Raw genomic sequence first — 26,960 nt, 5'->3', positions numbered from 1 at the left:
GCTCAATATTTTCATTAAGCATTACTTTATCTCCCGATTTTTTTGCACTTGTAAGAAGAAGATCCATACACAGGCCTTCTCCTATTGACACTGTTATATTCAACTACAGTGAACTCCCTCAATTTTAATTACTAGGAGAAGTTTCTAAAGTGGCACATCTCACAGAAAGTCAGCGTATGCTTTCATTTCTCATAGATCATAGCTCTTAAAGAAAGTCAAGGTGGTTATGATAAAAGCCAAGAACAAAGAAATTGTTCATTTCCAGTACAAACATGCAACAAAAAACTGAAACTTATCTTAAATTACAACTTGGAGCCACTACAGTGAATTCTCTTGTCCAAGTAAGGTCATAAGCAGCTCCAAAGAAGCCCAACTATAAACAAAAGATGAGCAATGTGCATGAAAAGAGAACACTACAAATGTACAGAACATTTAGAAGACACAGCCAAGGCATAAATACTGCAAAAAGTTTAGGCCGCTGTCTCTTCTTCAAACATACTACGAGGCCTCGAGCAGCATAACAAAAATGGCACAAAACTCCAAGAAGAGTATCGGCGGCCCGCTCACTCTCTGAAGATCAAGTAGATACTTCTCATCACGAACTTTATAAAGCTGTCAAAATTTCCATGAAGGTCCAGATCAGCAGACTGAAGATACGAAAATATTATGCAAAGCTTTCTATCTTGTACTTTTAATTCTAGGGGAAGTTAGCTGGACATTATAATTTAACTCAAAAGCATTCCAACTTAGAATGGGGACCAGATGTCACATGCAAAAGTTTACCCAATTCAATGCAATACAACTAGCACCAATTGTTTCTAATATAATGGTCTTCCACAAAAAACCAAATATTCTACGTTACACTACATATTAGGAATAATCAAGATTAGTGCAAAATTTGATGCAACTAGGTTGCATTGAAAGCATTAATCCTTGGATTGGCAGGGAATGGGAATAAGAACCGTCTGCAAACAACTAAAACCATAAAAAGTCCTCCAGCAACTTTCAATGCGCAGGTGAAAGGTGGGATATTGAGGAGGCTGCTCAGCATAGCTTGTATGCTTGATCAGCATGATGAAAACATTGTCATGCCAACAAGATGTTGCAAGAGATAATTTTGACCATATCTATGTTACTTAGACTCGGGTACAGGAGTCCCATGGGCACGGGTACTCTATTTCAAAATGAAGAGCCCCAAACGGGTATATTTAAAACATGCATTTCAAACTGAAGCTTGCATTATGATTAAGAATGAAAAAGAATTACTCAAAATATGGACTGCAGTTGTGACAATAAATTCGAAAATTGTAAAGCAAAAGTTGCAGGCCAAGAAGAAAGGAAAAGCAGAAAACTAACACTGCCCCCTTTAATCTGTCTATGTGAATGTAGAATAGTTAAATTGAAACAAAAGAAAACAGCCCACTATTCTTGAAAATTTGAAACTGTATCACAAATCTTAAATAGTTCTAAATAAAAGAGTCAAAAAAGCATAATAGTAGATGAAACTTGGTAAATAGGCATTCTAATAAAGCGAGCTTTTAGGAAAGTGCCAGAGTATTCATTCTTTTGATGAGTGAGAGGCTTAAAAAGGATACAGGTTTAGCCCTACACAAACTCTATCTGTAAGAGAACTTTATTCATTCATTTTGGGCAAATATACATGATCTCTTCCACAGTTTGTAGCAGCCTAATACCTCCTCCCTGGATTTCAGAAGCTCTATAGATTCCCCTATACCTTCCTAACGCTCATTAAACTTGTTTCCAGTCAACCTTCAGAAATTTAACCCAAGACCATTTCCAGAAAAGTAACCACAAAAAATGACAAAGACCCAACATTGTTACCCCACCGATTGCCTACAACCTCCAATCAACCTCTTGCACCACCTGCCATCCTTTCAACTAATCACCCCATCTAAGCTTCTTTGCCATAACCCATTGTCCCATCTACCAAGAATCCTCTTCAGTACCCATTATCCACCAACTTTTTCCACTAAAACAACCAGCTGACACAACTTCCCTTATAACAGCCCACTAACAAGATCTCATTCTTGCAAATCCACACCTTTCTATTATATTACCTCCATAAACGTTCCACCCAATTCCTGTTATAAATCCACAAGCCACATATAAAAGGAGATGGGGACAAACTGATTCCTTACTCTTTGGCAAAGTAGTTGGCTGTTGTGGGGTATCTCTTGGTGAAAAATTTTCACTCTTTTGGCATTTTCTAATTTCATGATTAATAGCAACAGTTCAATATTTCAATTCTCAATGATAGCTCAAATCATACTTAGAAAAATGTAAATAGCAAGGAAGGTCATAGTACTTTTTCAGATAAAAACAAGAGGGAAGAGTACAGGCTTTTGAAATTAGCAGTAGGCCATGGAGGTTAACCCTCAAACTTTTGAAGTTTTTTAGGGGGGTGAGGCTTAAGGAAGGAGTATGATATTTCATTGCATGATAGGAACTAAATAACATGTTGGAAAATTCTTCTTCCTCTACTGGGGTTTCCCACCGCAAAGGAAACACAAGTTGGAAGAGAAAAGCAGTTTGAGCATCATTTGACCATGATAACATGTGGAATATGTAATTCACAAAGTTCACTTCATCTTCCATCACTAAATGAATGTAGTATCAAGGACACAGAACTTCCATCTTGGTTACTTGTAACGCATAAGGAGAGCTCTTCAGGCAAGTAAATAAATAACAGAAAGAAATTAATAGGGAGAGATCTAATGCCTGCATCTCAAACTTCAGAATAGCTTGGGGCTGTAAAGTATTTGCATTGGCTTCATTAGCATGGTAAACGTGGTCATTGATGTGATTGGTAGCCAGACTTTCATTGTCCCAAAAAGCATGATTCCAGAGACACTTCATGTTATAGTGCCCAATTTTTTTCCATCTAACCTTCAGTTCTTGAAGAGCTCCAAGAACCTGAGTCATTAAAGCCCTTGGTTGTGCTGCAGTCTGTACAGATATCAGCAAAACTAATAAATTGTACATGCAAATATCCAGACAGCCATAGATGAAAGTGATAACATCATTATTATTTAAATGGTTAGCATTAGACAGGCAGAAATCAAAACTTTGCTGGAAAAAGAATATGATGAAGCAAAACAACGAATAAGTAATCTGGACAGAATATTTATTAATTTAACTTCTCACTTAAGCAAGAGTACCAGAGCCTTTACCTGAAGCCCAACAAGCCAATTTTTCTCTCTACCCATATGAGGAAAGCCATGCCCAATGGACAAATGCAAGTCAAGCTCAGGAAAAATTCCTGGCGAACAAGCCTCCTGGAGTTTTGTACAAGAAGAAATCAATGATGGGGAGAGCTTTAAATTTAAAAGCAAAAGATGCAAATTCAAACATAAAGCAGATACACCAGATCAACAACATTGATAAAATACCAGGAAATATCATTCTCACTAATTAAATTGACAAAAGAAATGAATATATACTTCTAAGGTCAAGAACATAAACGAATATCATATGTATTTCCTTAAAAATAATGTTACTACCTCCTCTGCAAGTAATGCACATCTTTACATCTCTATATAGGCTAGGAAGGAAAAGCCTAAATATATCCAAAATCAATTTTCAGGAGAAAAAAATTATGTTCCTGGGGAAAACCCATCGTAGACAATTAACTACTGTTGAGATGTAATCCAACTTACTATAAATGTATTAATAGAAATAAACAGGCTGATATGACTTGACAAGATTAGCATACCATTGACTCCTGAAATTCAGCTCCCAGATAGCCACTTGAAGCAGGAGAACGGTTGTCAAAAAGCAGGTAGTAAGCAACAGTAGCCTAAAAGAAACCACTGCAAGTTACACACCCAAGCAAAATGTACAAATTAAATCATAGCAGGTGAATGTAAAATTAGGTTTACATCATTCTGTATTCTTTTCTGAAGAGATTCAAGCAGCTGGCTCCTGTCAAATCCCATCCTCAGAACTTGCTGGATGATATCCTCATCAAGCTGTAAATGATTAAAACATAAGACTAAACAAAGAAAAAAGTGAGAGCAAGTAACAAATATAGCCATATTGTCAAAAGATGAGTTAGTAGGAACTTGAAAAATCAAATCCAGTTTTGAGTTCTGACAGAGATGGGAGAACAAAAAAATAGTGGAACTGGATTTGATCTAACATTGAAATCTAGGTTCATGCAGAAACAACAAAAAACCTAGATCAGGGGCTAAATTAGCAAAATATCTGAAGTTTGACACAAAGAGCTCATTAAAAAAAAGGAAGTGAAAATAATAACAATATCAATTTGGTAATTCAAAATGAAGAACTTGAAAGCCGAAGGCATAAATTACAGATTCTAAACCTATAGGTTTGTAAACTGAGATAGCACTCTTCTCGTCCAAGAAATTAAACCAAATAGGATAGCAAATAAAGCAAGGAGCATACCCAGCTAAGAAAAGGAAACAAGAATTCTAAAATAACTCACAACTTCCATTGCTAGATGATGAACAATAACTCATTAAAAGTAGCCTATGAGGTCATGATGTTCCAAGTCCTCTCTTGGTTGCAGGAGAACTCGTTCTTCAGCCTAACAAGCCTTCCAATGCATATCTGTTTTTGCTATTTCCAATAGTAAACACACAGAACTGATGCTTCAGAATAATCTCCAAAACTATGAATATCTCTTAACTTGCCAAACAAAATAAATATCTGTTTCTTCATAATATACAGCAGGAATCTGTTATCCTTAAGTTTCTTCCTCCCAAAAACCGCAAGCATCAGTTCTTCCACCCAAAACTAATGCTTTTTGCTATTTCTAGGTACATTAATCTCTGACGATTGTCAAGCATCAAAAGTAGGCTTGCATTAAGCATGATGAAAGTTTTATTAAAAGGTCAACAAAAAGCATTAGCCTTTAGTATTCATATTTCAACAATTATGTTGCTCTTTTGCATAATAATTTGAGAGCACTACTTTTCCCATGAACTTTTAAAGATACCCCATCAACAAAAACATCTGCACCTGGATAAACGTTAATAAAAGAGACTCCCACACAAGCACAGTGTTTTCCCATCAATCAACCAAGAATTGTATCAGAAGTGTCTTTCTTCAAGACTACCATCTAATATAATATTGCTCCTTAGGTTGATTCCTTGTATCTCTAATAATCGAATTGCTGATTCAAAATTCACCAAGTTCACAAACTCCTGACGTTAGTCGAAGCTCAATCTCTATTCAGTTCCACTGCCTGTAAAGCCACCATGTTCACACTTCTTCAGCCCTATTACCAATTCATGTCAGCAGAAATGCAGAAATGTCTAGCCAAAACCTAAATCACTATTGAAATGTAGGTTTTGAGAGCACAAATTCTATAAGAAGATATCAAAGCAGAGGCAGCCAATAATCATTTAATAAGAAAAATAATAGAAAGCTCAAGCTATGAGTTTAAACAGTCTAAATCCTAATATAAATATAGTTAAAGGAGAAAGCCTTTTTATCCAAAAAAATTAAATCCAAAAGGAAAGTAAATGATACTAGGATCTTACACCTAACTAATAAAAGGATATAAGCAAAAGTTGTAGGCATATCAAATTTGCACGCTGCTACAATACACGACAAACTGTAGCTTGGGCATAGTACCCTATGAACATTCACCCCTTCTTTCTATTTGCATGGGAATGTAATCCAGATATGTGATCGCTAATAGTACATATCATCTTATCTTGTCAAAAATAATACCATGGATGAAACAATATAACTCCAGCTGATGTAAAAATAAGGCAGATACAACTAACCCTTGGTAATATCTACTTCTTATTCACAGGGTAAAGCTTGAACATATCCAATTGCATGCTATGTGTTCAAAACTATTAAAAAATAAGTAAAGATTTATCTAGCCCATCAATATTGTTGCTTTACCAATGAAAAGTTAATCTTCAACTTTTCTAACAAACCAATAAAGATGGTGGCGTTCCTTCAAAGAAATCTTAGGACTGAAAACTCCAAATAGCTTTACACCATAAATAAAGGTAAAATTTTATCATTCCACAAACAGGGCAAAATTACTTCATATCATCTCTAGTTAAATTAACAAATAGAGCAGCATGCATGCCTTTTTTAAATGTTGCCTTGCATCAGGTGAAGGAACGGCTAAGTAACGAGGAAGATGAACTTTGAACCAGTGGTGTTGACGAATCTCAGGAATTGTTATTCGCTTCATAGGGTCAACCACCAGCATCCTTGGGATCAAATCCCTAGCTCCAGGTGATAGATGACTGGGAAGAGTATATATCCCACCCTAAAAGACAGCATTGTCAATTATCCACTTACATTATCAAATGTAATATGAAGATCATAACTAATTAAATGTATTTACCTTGATTTTCTTGAAAAGATTTGGAATATTTTCATCATCAAAAGGAAGTGTACCACAAAGAAGAGCATACAAGATGACACCACAACTCCAAACATCTACCTCGGGACCAGCATAAAGTTTGCCAGAGACAACCTACAGTTAAGTATATAAACAGACAGCATTGAGTTTCCAACCTCTGACACTGATAGGAAACTAACCTTAAAAAAAAATATTAAATCTTAGCTCAAGAATTATGATCATTGTAAACCTCTGGAGCAGCATAGTTTGGGCTACCGCAACTTGTCTTGAGAAAATGTCCATCTCGCATTATATTGCTCAATCCAAAATCAGCTATTTTCACATTTCCTCTAGAATCCAACAGTAGATTTTCAGGCTTAAGGTCCCGGTGGACCACCATGTTTTTGTGGCAATACTCTACACCAGAAATAATCTATTTTGGAGGAAATAACCAGAGCGAAAGTGATGTTAACCAGCAGGCAAATAATCAGCAAAACCAAAATACTACATGCGATGGGAAAAAGCAATCTACCTGCTGAAAGAAATGACGAGCTTCATCCTCCTGTAACCTGCCCTTCTCTACAATATAGTCAAAAAGCTCTCCGGACTTCACATACTCCATCACCACATAAATATCCGCTGGTGTCTCTATCACCTCATAAAGTCTTATGATATGTGGATGCACAAATAGTCTGCATATTTTAATTTCCCTTCTCACTGCAGCACATTAGATGCATTTAAAACACGCAAACCACATTTCAAATAGCCACAAGAACACAGCAGAAACTGTAGATATCCCAGAAATACACAAATGCGCGAACTAAAGTCCAAAATCAAAACCAACAACATGCAACACTAAGATTGATCCAAGCATGTATTTAATACCCTTTTCCTCCATGTCGGGAGTCTTCATTTTACGACGGTTAAGAATTTTCACAGCCACTTTATACCCAGTAAGCACATGTTCAGCAATTTTGACCTTCCCAAATGAACCATGGCCAAGGGTTTTCCCAAGCCTATAGTTCCTTACTAGCGCATCAGCCATATTACCACCTCGACCATCCATCTGTCTGCACAGAAATAAAAAAAAAAAAAAAAAATTCAACCTTGACCTTCTCCAAACCAGGATAATTAATCAAAGTACATAAAATATTGACGTTTTACACAAAAACCCACATACCAAATTTCTTCAAACAAAGGCTTAACAGTACAACAACGAATAAAATTCAATTTTCTTTAACTCTTCTGATCATAAATGGAATAACAGTGCGAAAGAATCACATAATTAATTTTCAGCTGAATATATCTTCACACAAGCTTGCTAAATTTGTAAACTATATATTGCTACTTACAAGAATTCTAGAATTATTCAACAAACAAAAAAAGAACTAAAATAGAATATAGCCATTTCTACAATGCATGCTAGTGATATATGCGAAAACAATTCAATCACGCATTTGGATAAACTGAATCAATCAGCTAAGTTAATCACATGATCCCATTCCACTAGGGAAAAGTAAAAGTTAACGAACAGATTCACTAAATTTGACACACTAATTACTTTACCCTTACTCTTCATAAAATGGGCATTAATTACCATAGAGCAGATTAATCAAGAAAATTCATCATTTCATAAAATAATCGCCATTTCCAGACAAAAATAAGGACTAAATCAAATAATTAAACCAACAACTGATGGAATAATTAAAAATTCAGTAACATCGAATTCAGTTTACCAGAGAAAGTCGGGTGCAATCCACTAGGTCTCCAATTCTGCAAGCGAAATCAGAGAGAGAAAGGGGTATAACAGATTGAAAAACAAACGAAGTTAAGAAACCTAAAAAAAAAAATTGAAATAAAATAGTAAAAAAGAACGGATGGGGAATTTGGGGATTTCGGAAAAAAGTAGACTCAGATTTCAACGAGTCTGACTCAGCATTACGTTTTCGGATTTGAACGTGTTCTCATAGTGGACTTTTTCTTTTTTTTTCCGGTCCAGGCCCAGTTCTTTGTACATGGGCCAGCTTTTGATGTTCAATAGCTCATTGTCCAATCACTTAGGTTTAGAGTCACCTAGTTTGTTACCCAAGAGGCCAAGACAGAGTCTAAATTTTGATTAAAGAGAAATGTAATTATAGGAAAAGTATGAAGTAATGATAGTTATGGTAATAAAACTATTTTTACCTAATATAACAGGTAAAAACACTTTTAGTAACTATTTGATTACCTATTGGACCGGTCATCTAAACAAGATAATGCCTAAAAATTTGGGTAGTAAGTTTCGCATTAAAAATAGTAAGTTATCCCCATAAATTAGTAACTTTTATGTTTCAAAAAATAAATTGAAATAAAAATGAAAGTTACTTTTTTTAAAAAAATAAATTACTACTCTATATTCGAAACTTACTTTTTGGAGAGTAAGTTTAGTTAAAAAATAGTAAGTTTTTATAGATTAATAGTAAATCTTGCTGATAGAATAGTAAATTTGGTTAATCATCAAAACTTACTAGTTTGTGGCATAAATTTACTATTTTACTTAAAAAAACTTATATGAAACAAGTATTAGGAAGTTTATATAAAATAATGCTAAGATTTTTTTATTAATGATTGAAACTTAATATTATAGTTAGTAATTGTTGGTAACGTAAATGTATAATATATGATTGTATGTATCATTCATAAATGTTATGTGTTTTAAGCATTTTAATAAATGTATGTATCATTTTATAATGTTATGTGTTTTAATAAATTTATTTTCTAGGTCACAAGTATAAAAGTTAAAGTTGTGCTAATAATCTTTGAAAATTATAGTAAATCTACCCATATATTAAGTTTCGTGAGTTTCAAATATATTTTGTATCATTTCCAATATGGATTTATATGCACATTTTTTATCAAACTTACTTTTAATTGGCAAATAGTATGTAAATTATTATAAAATGTCATTTTATAATAATCATAAGTTTTATAGGTGAATGGTATATAAACTGCTAAAATTGTCAATTTATAAATGATCAAATCTTACTACTTTATGGCATATATTAGTCTGATCAACTAAAAAATTACCGTAATTAAGAGTACATTGGTTGTTGATTTAAAATTTGCACCTCTGTCACTATTTCGTTATTACTACCACAAATTTTTCTAATCAAATATCTTTTCCTTTTGTATGCAGTATTTATGTTTAGTAAAAATTAATAAACCATGATTACATTTCATAATTTCTAATGAAATTAGTAACATTTTCTAAATAAATTGGAATAATTTGTAAAATATGTTATTTTTTTACCAATATAATCAAAAGAAATTTGCACTATTAAAAAGCAAATGGGAAGAAAGGACGATGGCATAAGTATAAATGTGAGCAACTATATACATATCACACCATGAGTTTAGATTTGATTTGTTCAAAACATTGGTAATTTATTCATTAGTAGATATAAAATGCATATTATTTTTCTACAAATGGAAAATACAATTTCATATATACTAACTATTAACAGAATATGTAGTTTGAACACGATCAATTGAGCTCATATTTCATTTGTTTAGCTATCATTTATTTTGTTACTTAGGTTGAATATTTACATTTGAATAGAGTATTGATATCAAAACTTCAATTATTCTTAATGACATTAATTTTATGTTGATAAAAGTTGGTCTAGGCAATTAAGTGTCAATGACAACAATTGCTAAAATATAGTTTTTTTTAATTTTTTTGAAAAATGACAAAAAAATTACACTTTTTTATGAAAATATCAAATTGTTAATTCAATTCAAATTAATTTTATAATAAAAAATATTATTCCTCAAACTAGTTGCTTAATCCGTATCTATGCCCGTACTAGTGTCGAATAGATAACTAAAATAGGAAATTACAACAAAAAATAATGTTACAGGAAAGGTGCAAATAAGTAGGACTTTTGCTAATTTTAATCCAAAATTTTTTAAAAAAAAAGGATAGGCTTTTTTGTAGTTTTGAATTCAAAAGTGTTGTGGTTGTGATAGAATTCTTTGTTAAAATTTGAAACGGTTGAGAATTCCAGAGATAAGTGACAAGTTGACTTTTATTAGTCATTAGTTTTAGTTTGAGTGGAAAAGGTCGATGAACTAGGGCACGTCATTTTTTCTCACGTTTTCTTACGTTTCTCTTATTACTCAACAACAAAACATGAACTTCAGTCTTTTTGTTTAATCTTTGATGTGATTTTCAATATCCATGAAACTCACTAGTTGATACCCGGAAAACATCTCTTCGCCTGGTAAAGCTATATTTTACTAATAACTACTTATTTAGGTTGACAATTTGTGAATTATGGATGAGCGACAAATGAATGATGTAAGTAAATTATGGTGTGGGATTTTATGCTTGTAAGATCTTTTTATATTTTATTCCCTCTCATAGGTATGCTCTATTATAGGTATTTTTTTTATATTCACCATATTTAGTGAATATTTATTGTTAGATTTGCTAAAAATTATTTTCGTTCTATTTCTTTTGGAAGCAAGGTGAAGCAAACAAACTCCTTTAAAGATAGAATATTTTTTTTTCTAATGGAACACCGAGGTTAGACTTGTAGCATAATTGATGTCATTCATGGTAATGCACACGCTATGCAACTAGAGTTTAATATTGATTGGCTTAGAATTTAATATGGTAACGCACCCCATAAAGAGTTTAATAATTGTTGTCATATCCGCATGTTTCCTTAATTTGCTGATAATATTATTGTGATTACTTTTCCTTGAGTGACTATTCATTTGTAGTATGGAATCTTTTGACAATGGTAATCTGTAAATGAATAATTGTCATATCCCATTTATTGGACTGCGTGTTCTTGTGATGTATTTTGGCAAACCTCTGATTATTGTTGATGGATAGTTTAACTATAAATCACTCATCAATCACGATGAGTGTGACTTGTTATCATTCATATAAATCGTTTTTTGCAATATGCATGCATAAGTGTAGATATTAGTAACTTGGATATTCATTCCATTCACGACATTCACACTTATTTATCAACAGGGGTAAGATTCTTTTCTAAAGTGCCTGAATAGTATAAGTGTCTCAATAATATTCTTACATGGAATAATGTATAAGTGCCTCAATAGTATCACCGAAAATCTTATTTCTTGTAGTGTCTATTGATTAATATGGAACTATGTTGATAATTATTATTATTTTTTATATAGGCTAAAGTTCTACGAGTTAAGTGGAACTCACTATCCCCTACAAAGAAATCAATGTACAAAGAGCGTCATCGAAAAACTAAAGTTGACTACATCGCAAACAATAGAGATGACAATGCCAAGGTAATGTAAAGATATGAATTATGAAATTACTTATTATTCTAAAAACTTGTAATACAATCTACCAAAATATGTTATTATTCTTTCTTTGAAATATGTGGTATTAGTGATGGAATTTAGAGATGTCACTTATTACTATGTTTTCATAATATCATCTGAAGGATATCATCTTTGAAATATGTTATTATTCTTTCGGTTCATAATTGAAGGATGCATCCACAGGTTTCAATAATTTATTTAATAGTTTTATCATCTGATTTTTTCTTTTAGTCTTGAAGAAATAGAAATTACCGAACAAATTAGTGCAGTCAACTTGTCCTCTTAAATTATGCATAAAATTAAACTTTTGTATGCCTAATGAAAACACTACATAGTTCAAAGTTAAAATGCTTGTTGCATTTGACAAATAAATTACTCTATTTGTGTCGGTGGATTTGAATTCAATAAATCATTCAGTTGAATGGATTTGGAATTATGATCAATTGAAATACATTGTTTAGCTGGTTTTTCAAACCAGGGAAATTCCAAAGTTCACAAATATAGTTCAAGCTCTAATTTATTGTATACTAATATTTTACACACCACACCTCCCCTTCCCTCCTCCCTGCAAAAAAAAAAAAAAAAACAAAGATGATCAAGTTGGCCGGCGTAACTGAAATTCATCAACTGTGGTTTTAATTAAGTTGTTTGGTGTTTTCTAACCCCATACAGGCATTAATCATATCATACAAATTTCTTTTTGACATTTCACCAAACACCTTATATGCATTCCCAAATTAACCACTTTTCACATAAACGCCGACATACTACTATGTTTCACATACAAGGTCTAAGTCCTTTCCCACATATTTTTCAACAAAATATTGACAATCAAATCAAATGAAAGATAAATAAATTAAAGCAATATAATCAGGCGATTTTCAAGAAACATGATGGTCTAACCTCTTGGCTGCTATTTTTCATCTGCTCTCTTGCCGAATATCACCACTGTAGCCCTAATAAAATCTCAACCAATTTGTTGGGTCTGCATATGCTAGCATCCAAAATCGATCGATCACCTGGGAGAGAGGGAAAGTGTGGACTAAACAGGAAAATTTTGCCAGAAAAAAATTTCTATTCCATCATATCATAAGGTGAGAAGAAAATAAAAAGATGGCAAGCAACTTTAGATAGACATGATAACCCAAAACCGTTTTCAGAAACCGGTGATTTTTTTACTTAAATATGTAAATTTTTTACTTTTAGTATTAGTAAGTTTAATTTAAACAAAAGTAAATTTTGTCAAATAATAAGTAAATTAAATTACTCAAAGTGTAAATTTCTATTTCTGACTAAAACTTAGGCATATACTTACTAGTTTTAATAAAAAAACTTACTAAAGTTAATATTAATTATTGTAATATAATATTTAAAAAGTCACTAAAAAATTTGATCTGTCACTAAAGGTAATAGAAACCTATAATAGTAGGTTTGCCTAATATTGTTACCATAATTATAGACACTGTAGCATTGTCCGTAATTATATTTCCACGTTCTCCTCTTTGACAACTCAAAATTTTAATTAAAAATATTTAATCACAAGACAAAACAAAAGCATCCCTCATGTGATCACAATTTCATTTTATGTTCTTTTATAGCCCTGAAAATTAATACATCATTTTGAATAGACAATATAGTATATTTTTCTAAGAACAACTAATTGATCGTATGTATAAACTACAAATTATATTATTTATTTTTTTCTTGGTCCTGAATATGATGGAAAAACTTTTGTCTACCCCATAACATAAAAAAGTTACCACTTTGTTATTAGCCCTCAGATATGAATGACTTATTGAAAAAAAGACATTTTTAATGGTTTCCCTACATACAATCACAAGAAAAAAAGGATGTAAAAGCAAAAAGATTATGATATTAGGTATTTGATAGGTTGCAATTTTATCATTTATTTTATTATTAATTTCCCCTATTACCTGACCCAATGTGGATTAATTATTGGATTCTACTCACTTTTAGTATTTTGCATTTATTTCAGGGAGTAGAACGAAAATATGATAACAAGTGACAATTTGACAAGAAAGGAGTCCAAGTCACAAAACTTATCCCAGGGGCATTGTTGGCAAAGAAAAACTTTTGCCCATTTTAGTAATTGCTGAAGAGGAGAGGACAGCTGAAGTCTTCTTCTCCGCAAGGGGGGCCGCCGCACAGGAGCCAAGCATTAGAATAGATTAGGCATTAGATAGAAAATTAGATATAGCAGAGGATGAGCACTACCTTTGGATTGCTTTTGTTGACTTTTCCGTTGTTAGCTTTTGGGTAGATTTAGCTCACGCATGTCAAGAGCACTTGAAGACTTGAATCATGCTCTGTAGTCTTTCCTTTTGACTTTTGTTTTCCGTCCTTTTGTGGTTTTCCTTCCTCGCATGTTAGGGACAATCAAAAACCCAACTGGCAACTCTCTATAGCTCGCTTTTCTTTGTGATTGGAACGCATTGAAATTTCCCAAACCCAGACAATGGCCGCGGCTATTGCTTTAGTTTTGCATGGGTTTTTCGCATCAAACATGAACTAATTCCCTCACTTTAGTCAAGGAACAACGGAGGCTTTGGTTAGCCTAAAAATTGTGAGATCGATTTAATTTTATCTTTTTCTTTTATTTATTGGTATTCACATATTCCTTGATTGCAGTACTTATGATTATTTAATTAATTGATTGTCTTGGATCCGGATAATTAGTTAACTTGATAATCTATTGTCAATTAGGGCATTTAATCCGTAATTGTTTAATTGCTTTGAATTAGAGACAACTGGCATGATTAGATTTGTGTCAGGGGGATACGCGGGCTAATCTGAAATAACCCTGGTAGTACGTTATTTGGTTAGAATAGGGCTCCTCTAATACGTAAGGCAATTGGGGAATTAAATCATATGGGCGTACCTAGAATTATTTCTCAATTAGAGCAGTGATTAACGGGCGTACCTTAATCACAAACACCGTAAAGAGGGGTTGACTGTCATCGCTTGTTTGGCAGTTATAACTTATTTATTAATAAATAATTGGAATTGCGTGTGCATCAGTGATCACTTAGGTGAACCATTGTTGAAGTTATTTCTTGGTTAGACCTTTAATTATTATTACTCTGATTTTAGTGAATTGTCATTTAATTTTTAATTAGCCATTTTATTTTTAGTTGAATTGCTTTAATTATCATCCTTTATACGAAAACACCCCCCGTGCTACTTTGAATTTCAAAAGAGACAAATACTCCCAATCCCTGAGAATATGACCCTACTTGCCCTGTCTACAAATTCATAATTATTTGTGAAAAAAACCATCCCATTCAGGTATATCGGATCAAGCAAACTCTTCGGGAATAGGTTGAATCAAGTAACCCATTGCACATCTAGGGTCCCTGTTCCAGTACTTGGAATCGGGTTTTGGTTATTTTAACTGGCAATTATGTTTATTTTTATTATTGTACAGGTTTTGACAACCTGTCAATTTTGGCGCCGTTGCCGGGGACTGGTGTCAGTTATTTGTTTCTTTTTAAGTTCATTTTTGTTCTAATTTTCTTTTGCTTTTCGAGTGTATGCCTCGTTCTTCTCGTACAGGTGAATTAATTTTCGACCCCGAGGTAGAGAAAACTGCGCGTAGAACAAGAAAAGAAACCAGACAACTCAGAAAAGAGCACTCCAGTGCTGCATCTCATAAACCTAAGTCAAGAGTTGAACCAACAGATTCGTTTGGTGACACTTCGAGTGACTCAGACCAAGAGAAAGCCACCATGGCGAATGCACGAACACTAAAGGAGTTGACTGCTTCTGATTTAAATCAGCAGCCTTTATGCATTACTTTCCCGAGTTTGAGTGATAACACTCCATTTGAATTAAAATCTGGGCTAATTCATCTTTTGCCATTATTCCATGATTTACCAGATGAGGAGCCTTACAAGCACCTGCAAGAGTTTGATGTCGTGTGCAACAGTATGAAACCCGCGGGAATCACAGAATAGCAAATAAAAATGAGGGCATTCCCCTTCTCCTTGAAAGACTCTGCAAAATACTATCTACCACCGGATAGTATCACCACATGGGACCAATTGAAGAAAAAATTCTTAGGCAAGTATTTTCCCCGTCTCGAGCTGCAAGTCTAAAAAAGGAGATTTGTGGTATCAAACAGTACCCAGGGGGTCACTTTATGATTATTGGGAGCGATTCAAGAAGTTGTGCATCAAGTGCCTCCAACACCAAATAAGTGAGCAACTGCTTATCCAATATTTTTACGAGAGGCTACTTTTTAGGGACAGAAGCATAATTGATACTGCAAGTGGAGGGACATTGGTGAGCAAAACTCCTCGGGAAGCATGGGAGCTAATTGAGGGAATGGCTGAGAATTCGCAACAGTTTGGTACGAGAGAGGATGTCCCGATACTCAAAGTGAATGAGGTACAGACATCTTCTATCCAGCAGCAGTTGACTGAGTTAACATCGTTTATTAGGCAACTGGCTGTAGGGAATACATCACAAGCCAAGGTGTGTGGGATTTGCACTGGTATGAGTCATTCTACGAAGATGTGCCCATTGATTCAAGAGGGAAGTGCGGAATAAGTGAACATGGCTGATCACGCGCTCGCGCCAAGAAACCCCTATGACCCGTACTTGAATACGTATAATCCCGGTTGGAGAGATTACCCCAACTTCAGCTATGGAGGACATAGGTAACCCAATTTCACCATCAAATAGACAGCATGGGCATCAACGGCAGTATCAGCCGCGCTCGCCACCACCCCCTTCAAACTCAAGTTCGTCCATGGAGGAGATGATGAAGCAATTGATTACTAATCAACAAAGACGGATTCTGACCTGCAAAATATGAGGAATCAACTAAGACAGATGCAAGCAATGCAGAGCCAAATGAGTCAGATGGCGATAGCAATAAACCGTCTAGAATCCCAAGTCCAAGGTAAATTGCCATCTCAATCTGAAGTAAACCGGAAGAACGTAAGTGCGATGACCCTAAGGAGCGGGAAGGAAATTCAGGGGTTTGAAATCATGGTTCCAAAGGACAAAGATGAGGAGAGGATCGAAAATGAGCCTGAGAAGCAAGACAGCAATGGCACAAATCCAAAGGTACTTCCGAACCCAGTCGTTACAGTTAAGGCTAACCCGCCTCCCTTTCCTAGCAAACTGGAGAAACCGAAGAAGCAGGACAAGAAGAAGGAGATCCTGGAGGTGTTCTGCAAGGTAGAGATCAATATCCCCCTGTTAGACACAACCAAACAGGTGCCGAAATACGCAAAGTTTTTGAGGGACCTGTGCATCAATCGAAGGAGGCTGAGGGGAGATGAAAAAGTCATCGTGGGGGAGAATGTGTCAGCAGTTCTACAAAGAAATCTCCCACGAAGTACGGAAACCAAGGTATGTTTACTATCCCCTGTAAAATAGGTAACACCTTGATTAGGAAGGTCATGCTGGACCTAGGAACATCGATAAATGTAATGCCAAAATCCATCTATACTTCTCTAAACTTAGGTCCATTAAAAGAAACTGGGATAATCATTCAATTAACTGACCGAACTAATGCATACCCTGATGGGTTGGTTGAGGATGTGTTGATCAAAATTAATGATTTGGTACTCCCAACTGACTTTTATGTGCTTGACATGGATAATGATCATTCCCCCGATCCCTCACCTTTGCTATTAGGTAGACCCTTTCTAAGTACAGTACAGATGAAAATTGATGTTAATAACGGTACGTTGTCCATGGAATTTGATGAAAAAATTGTTCATTTTAATATATTTGATACTATGAAATATCCCTCAAATTCTAACTTTAGTTTCATTTTTTCTTTGAGTGCATTGACCCTACGATGCAGGAAGTGTTTGAAACTGTTGGCAGGGATGAGTTGGAGGTTGCTTTAACCAAACACCTCGAGTTGGAGACAACTTCTGAGGTGGAGTGGAGTGAAGATTTGAAATGCACAATAGGGGCATTACACTCGTTGCCAACCACAACGAAAAGGTATGAAGTTTCACCTATTTTCATTTCCGAATCTCACCAAAGGGTATTACCATCTGTGGTGCAGGCACCTGTGTTAGAGTTGAAACATCTGTCAAAGCACTTGAAATATGCGTATCTGGGTGACAACGAAACATTCCCGATGATTATCTAAGCTGCACTCTCGAAAACCCAGGAGAAGAAGCTAATCCGGATCCTTAGAGAGCATAAAGAGCTGATAGGGTGGACCATCACCGACATTAAGGGGATCAGCCCGTCCATCTGTATGCACCGGATTAGGTTGGAAGAGAATGCCAAACCCGTACGGCAAGCTCAAAGGAGGCTCAACTCCCTCATAATAGAAGTAGTGAAGAAAGAGATATTGAAGTTGCTCGATATGTGGATCATTTTTGCGATATCGGATAGCCCATGGGTGAACCCGGTCTAGATAGTTCCAAAGAAAGCAGGAATGACAGTGGAGGCCAACCAAACGGGTGAACTCGTACCAGTGCGCAAACCCACCGAGTGGAGGTAGTGTATTGACTACCGCAGATTGAATGCTGTCGCCAAAAAGGACCATTTTTCTCTCCCTTTCATTGACCAAATGGTTGAACATTTAGCTTGTCGGGTTTTTTTATTATTTTTTGGATGGATTTTTAAGGTATTTCCAGATAACAATAGCACTAGAGGATCAAGAGAAGACGACCTTCACGTGCCCTTTCGGGATCTTTGTATATAGACGGATGCCATTTGGGTTGTGCAATGCGCCTGCAACATTCCAGAGATGTATGGTAAGCATTTTTTCTGAATATGTGGAGAAAATTATTGAAATTTTCATGGACGATTTTAGTATGTATGGTGATAGTTTTGATACTTGTCTATATAACCTGAAATTGATCCTATTGAGATGTATAGAGATCAATCTTGTGTTTAATTGATAAAAAATGTCATTTTATGGTTGAATATGGGATAGTCTTAGGTCATGTTGTGTCTACTAAAGGTATAGAGGTTGACAGGGCTAAAATAGACATTATATCTGTTTTATCTTACCCCGCGAGTGTGCGGGAGGTGCGCTCTTTTCTTGGCCATGCAGGTTTTTATCGAAGGTTCATCAAGGATTTCTCGAAAATTGGAGCCCCGTTGTTCCACCTCTTACAAAAAGATGTGGCTTTTGAATTCGATGACAAGTGTGAAAGAGCTTTCGACAAGTTGAAGGAGCTATTGACCTCGCCACCGATCATTCAACCCCCTGACTGGAGTTTGCCATTTGAGATCATGTGCGATACCAGTGATCATACTGTAGGGGCTGTATTGGGGCAAAGAGTAGGAAAGGGAGCTCACATCATCTATTATGCATCCCGAGCCTTGAATGGGGCACAACTGAATTACTCAACCACTGAGAAGGAGCTGCTTGCAGTTATTTTTACTTTAGAAAAGTTTAGGTCATATTTGTTAGGTGTTAAAGTTATTATTTTTTCTGATCATGCAGCGTTAAGGTACCTAATGACTAAGAAAGAGGCGAAATCGAGGCTCATAAGGTGGATATTGCTCCTACAGGAATTTGACCTGGAGATAAAGGATAAAAGAGACTCAGAGAATCTAGTAGCCGACCATTTGAGTCGCATACCAGTCGGAGAGGAGAACGAGCCATTGAAGGATGCATTCCCTGAAGAACATTTATTTTCTTTGAATTCTCAATTGCCTTGGTATGCAGATCTAGTTAACTACTTGGTAACTGCTAATTTTCCTGCAGGTTGGCCAAAATTGAAGAGAGACAAATTGAAGAGCGATTCCAAGTATTTCATTTGGGATGACCCGTACTTGTGAAAGAGATGTGCTGACCAAGTGATAAGACGATATGTAAGTGAAGCCGAATTTCAGTCAATTTTAAGTTTTTGTCATACTTTTGCCTGTGGAAGTCATTTTGGACCCAAGAGAACTGCTCATAAGGTATTAGAAAGTGGGTTTTATTGGCCTTCGATTTTTAAAGACGCATATTTGTTTTGTAAATCATGTGATCGATGTCAAAGGGTAGGTAATATAGCCCGTAGAGATCATATGCCCCAAGTCCCGTTGATTTTTATAGAAATTTTTTATGTTTGGGATATAGATTTTATGGGGCCTTTTCTTACTTCATTTGGTTTTATATATATTTTGTTGACAGTCGATTATGTGTCTAAATGGGTGGAGGTTAAGTCCACCCGGACTAATGATTCGAAAGTGGTTGCAGATTTTATCAGATCTAATATTTTTGTGAGTTTTGAGATGCCAAGAGCCATTGTTAGTAACAGGGGGGCGCACTTCTGCAACAAAACCATAGCTGCACTGTTTCGCAAATACGGTGTACTCCATAGGGTCTCAACGTCGTACCATTCTCAAACCAATGGTCAAGCGGAGGTATCGAATCGGGAAATTAAGTTCATCTTGGAGAAAATGGTGCCACCCGATAGGAAGGACTGAAGTCAAAGGCTGGAAGATGCACTTTGGGTCTATCGGACGGCGTACAAGATCCCCATAGGGATGTCACCGTACAGATTGGTATTTGGAAAGCCGTGTCACCTTCCGATGGAGTTTGAGCACAAGATTTTTTGGGCTATTAAACAGTGTAACATGAACCTAGAAGAGACCGGTGCCCAGCGGAAGTTGAATTTGCGAGAATTGGAGGAGATCCGGAATGAAACCTACGAGAATGCACTAATTTACAAAGAGAGGAGCCGAGCATTTCATGACCAACAAGTCTCTAGGAAAACCTTTGAAGTTGGTCAAAAGATTCTTCTGTACCAATCCAGGCTCAAGCTCTTCCCAGGTAAGCTACGCTCCCGTTGGATTGGACCTTTTATTGTTACTCACGTCTTTCCCTATGGTGCAGTTGAAATCCAGAGTGCTAAGACCGACAATAAGTTTGTGGTGAATGGACACTGTCTCAAACATTATTACGAAGCCTTTCCAAGTGGAGAAGTGGAGACGATAAGTTTAGATGCACCGCCGTATCCCGATTAGTGACGCTTTGCCATGTCTAACCAAAGACATTAAAGAAAAACGCTCATTGGGAGGTAACCCAATTTCTTTTAGCTGTTTGTTCGGTTCTGTTTGATAGTTTAAATATGTTTTCCTTGATTTTGACTGATTTCGGGTTTCAATTTTCGTTTTTGATGATTCGTAGGTGTCTCTCTGATATGACACGCCCGCGTCAAGTCGTATGGAGAGCTCATGGTCAGAAGGATTCTTGCCTTTTTGACGCGCCCGTGTCAAGTCGTATAAAGAGCTCATGGTCAGAAGGATTCTTGCCTTTTTGACGCGCCCGCGTCAAGTCGTATGGAGAGCTCATGGTCAGAAGGGTTCCAACCCTCTTGACATGCCCACGTCACGTTCGCGAGAAAAGCAAGTATTCAAAACTCGAGAACGGTTTTCGATTTCCTGTTAATCTCTAATTTTGAATTTTGAAAATAAGTCTTGTGATAATAATAATATAAAAAAATGATAATAATAATAATAATAATTTAAAATTAATTAAATTAAAAAAAGTTAAAAAAATAAATAAATTTAATTAATTATAAAAAAAAAAGTCTTCCGTTTAGCTATAACTGTTGTTTCCAAAATTAGAATGTACAAAAAAAAAATCTAAAAATGAAAAAATGGAAAAAAAAACTATTTTATTTTAGTTTTTCTCTTTTTTCTTTTCTTTCTTTCTTTTTCTTTTTTTTCTTTCTTTCTTCTCTCCTGTTTCTTCTCTTGTTCGATCGAAGCCCTTGTCCGCCGCCGCTCACTTCGCCCACAGCTTAAGCCGCCAGCTCCGCCTTCTCTCTCCCTTGCGCGCGCTCTCTCCTCTACCCTTTGGTCCGCCACTGTCGCGCGCACGCCACCAGTCGCCCAGACCACTGCGGACAGGAACCGCGGGCCGCCACCCACCTCACCTCCTCCGCTGTTCGCTGCTCTCTGTCTCTCTCTCTCCTCGCAGCTCTCTTTTTCCCTTGCTCGCCGCCGTCTCCTCCTTACGTCATGCCGCCGCCGTCGGCTCTCGAAGCCTAGGTGCCGCGCGTCTCCCCTCGTCGCTTTCTCTCGTTGCCGCCTCCCACGATCTCTTTGCCCCCCATTTCTTTTTTTTCACCTCGCACGCACACCGCCTTCCAACCCCGCGCGCACGTCACTCGCTGCCGGCCGCCGCTTTGTCAAACGCCACCCCAGCAGCTGCGCGCCTCGTCTCTCTCGCTCTCTACCCACGCCATCCACCGTCCACAGTCAGCCGCTGCCACCACAGGCCGCGGTCATTCCTCTCTCTCTCTCTTGCTGCGCCTCTGTTCCCCTTTGTTAGCCACCACCAGTCCCACCTTCTTCAACTATCGAACAGTGGAGGTATTTGAAACTTGTTTCCCAATTCCTCAATAGTGTTTGGTGTCGTTTGGGGTTCTCATTAGTGTGGGTCTGCCGTTTAAGTTGTTTCAGCAACTCGGTGGGTATTTTGACTACAATTGATTCGTTCTATCTTATTGGCTGATTGATTGGAAGTTGGGAGTTTGGGATTGCTTTGCTACTGTCAGATTTCTGAATTGTTATTGCTTGAATTGTTGTCTTCTTGGGACTTTTACTACGATTTCGGTTGGTGAAGTTGTACACTCAATTTTTCACCAGTGGTACTGGTTGGAGTGTTTTCCCTTGAATTTGTTAACTCTATTTGCTTGGATATTTGATTGATTGCCAAGGGCTTGTAACTACGTTGCTATAGCTAAATTTCTGATCTGATATTGCTGGATTTAGCATATTATTGGGGAAATTGTTACGGTTTGACTGGTGGGGGCATTTGTTGGATTTTTAGAGTGCCTTTGTTGAGTTTGTGGGTGGACACCATTTGTTTGTTGACTGACTGCATTGGGTGGTCCCTGTGCTTATTAAATTCCTTTTGCTCGTTTCTGGTTGATGATAATAGTTGGGCATCCTGTGCTTATTGAGTGCTATTGTTGCATTGTTGGACAATTGGTATAAATTGTGGGTGACCCAATTGTATATTTTCTGGTTGACTACATTGGCATTTGCTGGTTCTTCTTGTCTCTGGTTGCTTGGAGTGACAATTGGTGACTATGGTGAGACCGAAATCAGCTTCTAGGTCTAGAGCCTCTCAATCTCAACCCTTACCCCAACCCTCCATTCTAGTAAACACACCTACCAACCAACCCTCCTCTTCTAGTGTTCAAACCCGCTTGGGTAGGGGTAGGGGTGCTCATGTGAATGCCCCCATTTACTTTGGGGGGCATTTGAATTCACTAGACCTGCCGATCAGTAGAGATACGCTAAGATTTGTGAGCGGCGTATCATCCCGTGTAAATGCTCTGACGAGTTGATTATGGATGTTTTGGGGATCCAGGAGGAAGTTGAGCGCATGTTTACCGCCATTGGGTGGCGACCTTATCCTGCTATCTTCCGCCCCACTTTTGTCGAGTAGACTAGGGAGTTTTACTCCACTTTTGAGTTTGAATTTCCTACAAGGTATATCGTGGAGACCTCAAATGTCATTCATTTCCGTCTAATGGGTCAGGAGTTCAATTTCTCTATTACTCAGTTTAATCTGGCATTTGGGTTCATTACTCCGGAGTATGCCGAGACTAGGGAGAACGCTGAGAGTGCTTGTGATTATGTGGAGCCATTTCTATCCTCATACCACGAGGTGTGGAGGGGCATGTCTATCGACAGGCATCGCTATGACCCTTCTCGATCTAGGAGCTCTTTTCTTTCGGACCCTAGTGCCCGATATGTCCAGCGCCACCTAGCCTACAGCTACTCGGGTCGCAAGAACAGCTCCGGTATACTCTCTCAACCCGAGTTCTTTTTCATCTGGAGTATGAAAAATAATATCAAGGTCAACCTGGGATGTTGGTTGGCGGCACAGTTCAAGATCGTCTTGCCAAAAAAGAACAAACCCCTGATCGTCGGGTCCTACATTACACAGTTGACAGTATAGCTGGGGGTTCTTAATTTATAGGATCACGACCTTCATTTGACATGTGAAATGGAATTCCTGAATGCAGAGTGCTTGGAGAGGATGGGAGTTCTTGAGTACGTCGATGGTTCGTACCTGTTCACTCCCCTGGGGCTGCCTCGCGCTCCCCCGCGCTCCTTGTTTGCTCGTTTGTCCCCTACTGGCAATGAGGCCGGCCCATCTACCTCCACCCCCAGGGGCTGCTGACTGGAATCAATTTCGGACTCAAGTTCAAAATCTGGAGGCTCGGATGACTAACATCGATGCTAACGTGCATAGCATGACGCAGAATTTGGCAGCTCTCATGTATCATGTGGGTCTTACGCCTCAATTTGGTTATCACCCACCACTTTGACCCGACTTCAAGGAAGTGTTGTTGCCCTTTCTCCTACTTTTGATGTTTATTTGCTACATTGAGGGCAATGTATCGTTTAGGTGTGGGAAGGATCAGTTGGGGTATTAGTTTTTCTAATTTTTAGTTTTTAGATGTTTTTCCTTTATTTTTAGTTTGTTATTTGTTTATTTTCGTTTAGTCTCTTTCTTACTTTTTATGATTAGCTCTCATGTGAATGCCGGAGTTTGATGTTAGATTGTTGACTCTAATTCTACTTTTGCCAAGTTTTAATAATAAAAGTGTATCCAGTTAATGTGGTTGAATCCAACAACATTTCTTCGGTGAATATCAGTAATTGCTTGACTCTTGTGATTTCGTTGTTAACTTTTCTAGGCATAGGGAATGACTGTTGGCATTTGAATGTGAATTGGTCCAATATTGACTTTAATTCTCCATGTTTGGCAATAATGAGGCTAACTGCTTCTATTTTTATTTTTAGCAGTGTTATTCTGCGTTATTGAGTTATTTGGCTGTAAATAAGGTTGACTGTACTCCACTATTTGTTACTACTGAATAACCGGGGATTTTCACCTAAAGTGTCGTTTCTCTCGTCAAAAAATAGTAATTTCTATGAGTACGTGGTCGTATAGCGATAGGAGCTGAGTAACCGGACTCCTTCATCTGAAAAATGTCGGAGTTCGCGTCAAAAAGCTCCAATGGCTAGAGACTAAGTCTTTTGTGCTATTTTTTTAAAAAAAAAAAGAAGAAAAAAATAAATAATGAAAAAAAAGTGAATGTTGTGTTAGTGTGTAATAGAAGTCAGCTTGCCAATTTATGAAATTAATGTTGAGATTTTGGTTAATATTTGGACCATTTGCTGATAAATGTTGTTCGCCATTCCTTTTTCTTAGATTAGTTAATCTGGAATTGAAGGAGTTTGTGGTTTAGAAACTAATCGGGGTAATGTTTCTCGGATTTTGATCACTGATGCTTGATATATGATTTTTCTTAATATCTTGGTAATATGGTAGATAGAACAATAGTCATTGTCAAATATTGGTGTTTGTTTACTGTTCTTATGCTTGAGGACAAGCATGGTTTAGGTGTGGGGGGAATTGATAGGTTACAATTTTATCATTTATTTTATTATTAATTTCCCCTATTACCTGACCCGATGTTGATTAATTATTGGATTCTACTCACTTTTAGTATTTTGCATTTATTTCAGGGAGTAGAACGAAAATATGATAACAAGTGCCAATTTGACAGGAAAGGAGTCCAAGTCACAGAGCTTATCCCAGGGACATTGTTGGCAAAAAAAAACTTTTGCCCATTTTAATAATGGCTGAAGAGGAGAGGACAGCTGAAGTCTTCTTCCCCGCAAGGGGAGCCGCCGCACAGAAGCCAAGCACTAGAATAGATTAGGCATTAGATGGAAAATTAGATCTAGCAGAGGATGAGCACTACCTTTGGATTGCTTTTGTTGACTTTTTCGTTGTTAGCTTTTGGGTAGATTTAGCTCACATATGTCAAGAGCACTTGAAGACTTGAATCATGCTCTGTAGTCTTTCCTTTTGACTTTTGTTTTCCGTCCTTTTGTGGTTTTCCTCCCTCGCATGTTAGGGACAATCAAAAATCCAACTGGCAACTCTCTATAGCTCGTTTTTCTTTGTGATTGGAACGGATTGAAATTTCCCAAACCCAGACAATGGCCGCGGCTATTGTTTTAGTTTTGCATGGGTTTTTCGCATCAAACATGAACTAATTCCCTCATTTTAGTCAAGGAACAACGGAGGCTTTGGTTAGCCTAAAAATTGTGAGATCGATTTAATTTTATCTTTTTCTTTTATTTATTGGTATTCGCATATTCCTTGATTGCAGTACTTATGATTATTTCATTAATTGATTGTCTTGGATCCGGATAATTAGTTAATTTGATAATCTATGGTCAATTAGGGCATTTAATCCGTAATTGTTTAATTGCCTTGAATTAGAGACAACTGGCATAATTAGATTTGTGTCAGGGGATATGCGGGCTAATATGAAATAACACTGGCAGTGCCTTATTTGGTTATAATAGGGCTCCTCTAATACGTAAGGCAATTGGAAAATTAAATTTTATGGGCGTACCTAGGATTATTTCTCAATTAGAGCAGTGATTAACGGGCATACCTTAATCACCGACACAGTAAGGAGGGGTTGACTGCCATCGCTTGTTTGGCAATTATAACTTATTTATTAATAAATAATTGGAATTGCGTCTGCATCGGTGATCAATTAGGAACATTGCCGAAGTTATTTCTTGGCTAGACTTTTAATTATTATTACTCTGATTTTAGTGAATTGTTATTTAATTTTTAATGGGCCATTTTATTTTTAGTTGAATTGCTTTAATTATCATCCTTTATAGGAAAACACTCCCTGTGTTACTTTGAATTTCAAAAGAAACAAATACCCCCAATCCCTGAGGATACGACCCTACTTGTCCTATCTATAAATTCATAATTATTTGTGAAAAAAAAAGCCATCTCATTCAGGTATATCAGATCAAGCAAACTCTTCGGAAACAGGGTGAATCAAGTAACCCATTGCACACTTAGGGTCCCTCCTCTAGTACTTGGAATCGGGTTTTGGTTACTTTAACTGGCAATTAGATTTATTTTTATTATTGTACAGGTTTCGACAACTTGTCAGTATCGGTATTAGAATTTCTATTGACAATACAGTTTTATTAAATCTCTCTATCAAGTGGAGGAAAAATCAAAGTAGAATTTTCTGAGTTTTGGAGCATCCATGGCATTGCCTCCTTTTTACATGGCTAATTAGCTTAAAATAATTAAGTTTTTCGGTTTGCCCAATAGATGTTCGGGACTAAAGTGGTAGGGCTACTGATCAAGCTTGGAAATTTTGGACTTGAACTTCCCATATGTCATTACGTTTTCTTCATCAGTGCATTGTTTGCATTGGTATAGATGTATAGTTTTCTGCAT

General features: G+C 36.6%; 3 protein-coding genes and 1 long non-coding RNA gene across 4 annotated transcripts; 2 read left to right on the top strand and 2 right to left on the bottom strand.

The window, feature by feature from the left end:
* Positions 1 to 205: 205 nt before the first annotated feature.
* Positions 206 to 8,279, bottom strand: LOC113740239 (SNF1-related protein kinase catalytic subunit alpha KIN10). Its single transcript, XM_027267784.2, has 11 exons — positions 8,089 to 8,279; positions 7,238 to 7,422; positions 6,885 to 7,069; positions 6,603 to 6,785; positions 6,356 to 6,487; positions 6,092 to 6,277; positions 3,900 to 3,989; positions 3,734 to 3,817; positions 3,192 to 3,296; positions 2,740 to 2,967; positions 206 to 612 (listed from the first exon to the last, which is right to left on the bottom strand). The coding sequence occupies exons 2-11, from the start codon at positions 7,416 to 7,418 to the stop codon at positions 499 to 501; spliced, it is 1,488 nt and encodes a 495-aa protein (XP_027123585.1). The 5' UTR covers positions 7,419 to 7,422; positions 8,089 to 8,279; the 3' UTR covers positions 206 to 498.
* Positions 8,280 to 12,104: 3,825 nt separating this feature from the next.
* On the bottom strand, positions 12,105 to 12,843 carry LOC140005797 (uncharacterized). Its single transcript, XR_011813367.1, has 2 exons — positions 12,608 to 12,843; positions 12,105 to 12,269 (listed from the first exon to the last, which is right to left on the bottom strand). It is a non-coding gene; the product is annotated as an uncharacterized lncRNA (long non-coding RNA).
* A 3,745-nt stretch (positions 12,844 to 16,588) lies between these two features.
* Positions 16,589 to 20,125, top strand: LOC140005636 (uncharacterized). Its single transcript, XM_072046655.1, has 6 exons — positions 16,589 to 17,083; positions 17,544 to 17,621; positions 17,862 to 18,098; positions 18,337 to 18,456; positions 18,581 to 19,418; positions 19,830 to 20,125. Exons 1-6 carry the CDS (start codon positions 16,589 to 16,591, stop codon positions 20,123 to 20,125), a joined length of 2,064 nt encoding a protein of 687 aa, XP_071902756.1.
* A 150-nt stretch (positions 20,126 to 20,275) lies between these two features.
* On the top strand, positions 20,276 to 20,665 carry LOC113739240 (uncharacterized). The gene is made up of 2 exons (XM_027266471.1): positions 20,276 to 20,471; positions 20,535 to 20,665. Exons 1-2 carry the CDS (start codon positions 20,276 to 20,278, stop codon positions 20,663 to 20,665), a joined length of 327 nt encoding a protein of 108 aa, XP_027122272.1.
* The last annotated feature ends 6,295 nt before the right edge of the window (positions 20,666 to 26,960 follow it).

Source organism: Coffea arabica, chromosome 4e (genome assembly GCF_036785885.1).
Source record: "Coffea arabica cultivar ET-39 chromosome 4e, Coffea Arabica ET-39 HiFi, whole genome shotgun sequence".
Lineage (NCBI taxonomy): Eukaryota > Viridiplantae > Streptophyta > Magnoliopsida > Gentianales > Rubiaceae > Coffea > Coffea arabica.
Note: the sequence above shows the minus strand (reverse complement) of the source record. Positions and strands in the feature narration are given on the sequence as shown.